The sequence below is a fragment of the Arachis ipaensis genome, chromosome B08 (genome assembly GCF_000816755.2).
Source record: "Arachis ipaensis cultivar K30076 chromosome B08, Araip1.1, whole genome shotgun sequence".
NCBI lineage: Eukaryota > Viridiplantae > Streptophyta > Magnoliopsida > Fabales > Fabaceae > Arachis > Arachis ipaensis.
Genome location: NC_029792.2, coordinates 121,386,717 through 121,389,448, shown reverse-complemented (window position 1 = coordinate 121,389,448; position 2,732 = coordinate 121,386,717). Strand labels below are relative to the sequence as shown.

At 32.8% G+C, this 2,732-nt stretch overlaps 1 protein-coding gene across 1 annotated transcript in view; it reads left to right on the top strand.

The window, feature by feature from the left end:
- The window catches only part of LOC107613513 (methylthioribose-1-phosphate isomerase), a 5,848-nt gene extending 3,744 nt beyond the window's left edge, over positions 1–2,104 (top strand). Inside the window, exons 6-9 of the mRNA XM_016315551.2 lie at positions 9–114; positions 1,081–1,219; positions 1,326–1,594; positions 1,687–2,104. Of these exons, the coding sequence (XP_016171037.1) occupies positions 9–114; positions 1,081–1,219; positions 1,326–1,594; positions 1,687–1,755 (583 nt within the window). The 3' untranslated portion in view covers positions 1,756–2,104. The remainder of the gene's footprint in view (positions 1–8; positions 115–1,080; positions 1,220–1,325; positions 1,595–1,686) is intronic.

Here is a 2,732-nt window from a genome sequence, read left to right as displayed (position 1 = left end):
GTACTTAGTCTAGCCACAGCTGGATATGGTACTGCTCTGGGTGTAATTCGCGCACTTCACAGTGGAGGAGTTTTAGAAAGGGCTTATTGCACTGAAACCCGGCCATTTAATCAAGTAAGCTTTTCTTTTCTTTTCGTTTCTTTTTTGTTTTTTGTTTTTTTCTTTTTTCTTTCTTCAAGTACATTTAGAGCTTTACTGAGACAAGATGCATAAAATTCTGTCACTTGCATTAATGACGTGACTTGAAAACAGAAGTGAACCGCTGTGATTTACGTGCTTTTGGTTAGATATAAACACCCATTTAAGTTCTCCTTTGATCATGTGACATCAATCTAGTCTCATACAAAATTTCATCAGATTTGTCTTTTTGTCCAGAGACAGTTATAATATGTTGAGAAAATGTCTTAGGGACTTGTGTATTACGCGGTTCCCAAAGTTCTACATCGAGTATTATGGGATGCTTGATGTTGTATTAAGGTGTGGTTTTCAACTTTCCATACGTACTTAACACAGCTTTTGATTTAAATGACTAATTTGATGTCACTTTTTATGATTGCCAGGCGTAGTTGATCTTAACTTCGTTTAGAAAACCAAATACATATAATTTTTATAATTGAGAGCTCAGATTGATGTCAACTTTGATTGAAGTATCGAATTAATGACACTTGTATCTTTAGTGTACTGAAATATAGTAGGTGTTTACTCTTTTTGGTTTATGGCCCGTTTTCAAAATTTACGGTATATCCAAAGCACCTGAACATAGTACTGATTGCAAACCCATAAATTTCTCGCAAGGAAAAGGACAGGAAAAATTCCTAGAAGTAGAACTCCTCAAATTTTTATCATCAGAATCAATGAATATCTGTTGGCAATTGTAATGCTGATTATATAGTGCTAGAGTTCGTTGCCATGACCTTTTATCCATTTTAGCATTGAAGAGTAAAGACTCTTGTGGGATTGATCAGCTGAATTAATGTTGAGAACACATTTCTATGCTTTAGTGATGTAGGGCATTTCCTTTATCTATGGTGAGAATCACATAAGATGATATGATTTAAGAGTTATCTTGGTTACTTGCAGGGTGCTAGACTTACTGCCTATGAGTTAGTGCATGATAAAATACCAGCTACTCTTATAGCAGATTCTGCTGCTGCTGCCTTAATGAGAGCCGGACGCGTGGATGCTGTTGTTGTTGGGGCCGATCGTGTTGCATCAAATGGTACACTGAGTCAAATCGAAAATACCCTATCATTTGTTTAATTGTTTTCTAAAGCAAGAAAGACATCATCAGGTTTATCGTTATCTTCTTTCAAATGTCATTGCAGGTGACACAGCCAACAAAATTGGGACCTATAGCGTTGCCTTGTGTGCCAAGTTTCACAATGTACCTTTTTATGTGGCTGCACCGCTGACTTCGATTGATCTGTCACTTTCTTCCGGAGAAGAAATTGTCATCGAGGAGAGATCTCCGAAGGAGTTGTTGAACACACGAGGAGGACTTGGAGAGCAAGTTGCTGCCTCAGGAATTTCGGTATGGAATCCGGCTTTCGATGTTACACCTGCTGGTCTAATACATGGAATCATAACTGAGAAGGTTTCTCTGACCTACCCCCTCTCTTGACTTGCATTCATTTGTATGTTGGATTCATTTGCATTTTGTTTTGACAATTCATGTTCTCTGAGCAGGGTGTCATTACAAAGATGTCTTCGGCTGATGCTTTTGACATAAAAGCATTCATACAGAAAACAGGTTAGGTGGCTGAAGTGCTTTGTACCAATGATGATCCATGCTGGTGGAGTAAGAAATTTCTCAGACATGTAACATTTATCGTGGATTTTAAGTGTGTTTAATGTCATTTGGGGGCATTGTTAATAAACATCTCAATAAAAATTGAGTGAGGATGATGTGAACTCGGATGCATATATGCTACAATGACCCCGTGAGGTTACGTCGTTGAAGATGAGGAGCACCAATGAAACACAGCACATTAACTTACATAATTGTTAGTAGTCGGGGTTTCTCCGATATGTATTTATTAATATGCATCGGTACGGAAAAAAATGTGGATGAATATGAAAAAGAAACACGAATTTCATCATTTTTTTTAAACATGTTATATAATAATATAATAATTGATATTAAAATGTCGTTGTCCTTAATTATAAAATGACAAATACTCTTTTGACTAATTTTCACAAAAGGTTATTTAATTTATTTTCAAAATTCCAAAAATTTTTAGTTAATTCTTTTAAAAATTAAAATACTCTTTAGTTAATTATGAGACTCAAATATCATTTTTAAATATTAATTTTTAAAAGAGTAGTATGTCCTTTTAAAGATTAATCTTGCTTTTTTGTATAATAAATAAATTTGAATTTATTCTTAAAAGGGTTAACATCCTTTTTAATTAATTTTAAAATTAATAAATTATTGCTTTTAGTATCAAGGTTCTTCACTTGTTTTAGAAATTATAATTAGATTATGAGACTTTTTTGTTGATTTTAGAAAGATAAAAATAACCTTTTATGATTAATTATAAAAGGACTAACATATTATTTTAGAATTAAAGTTGTTTAATTTGTATTAGACATTAGAAATTTGAATTTAATTTTAAAAAATGTAGATTTAGTTTAGTTAAAAATAAAAAGACAAAAACATCTTTTTAGGATTAGGGTTGTGTAATTATACTAGATATTAGAAATTTGATTTTCATTGTTAAAAAATACAAGCT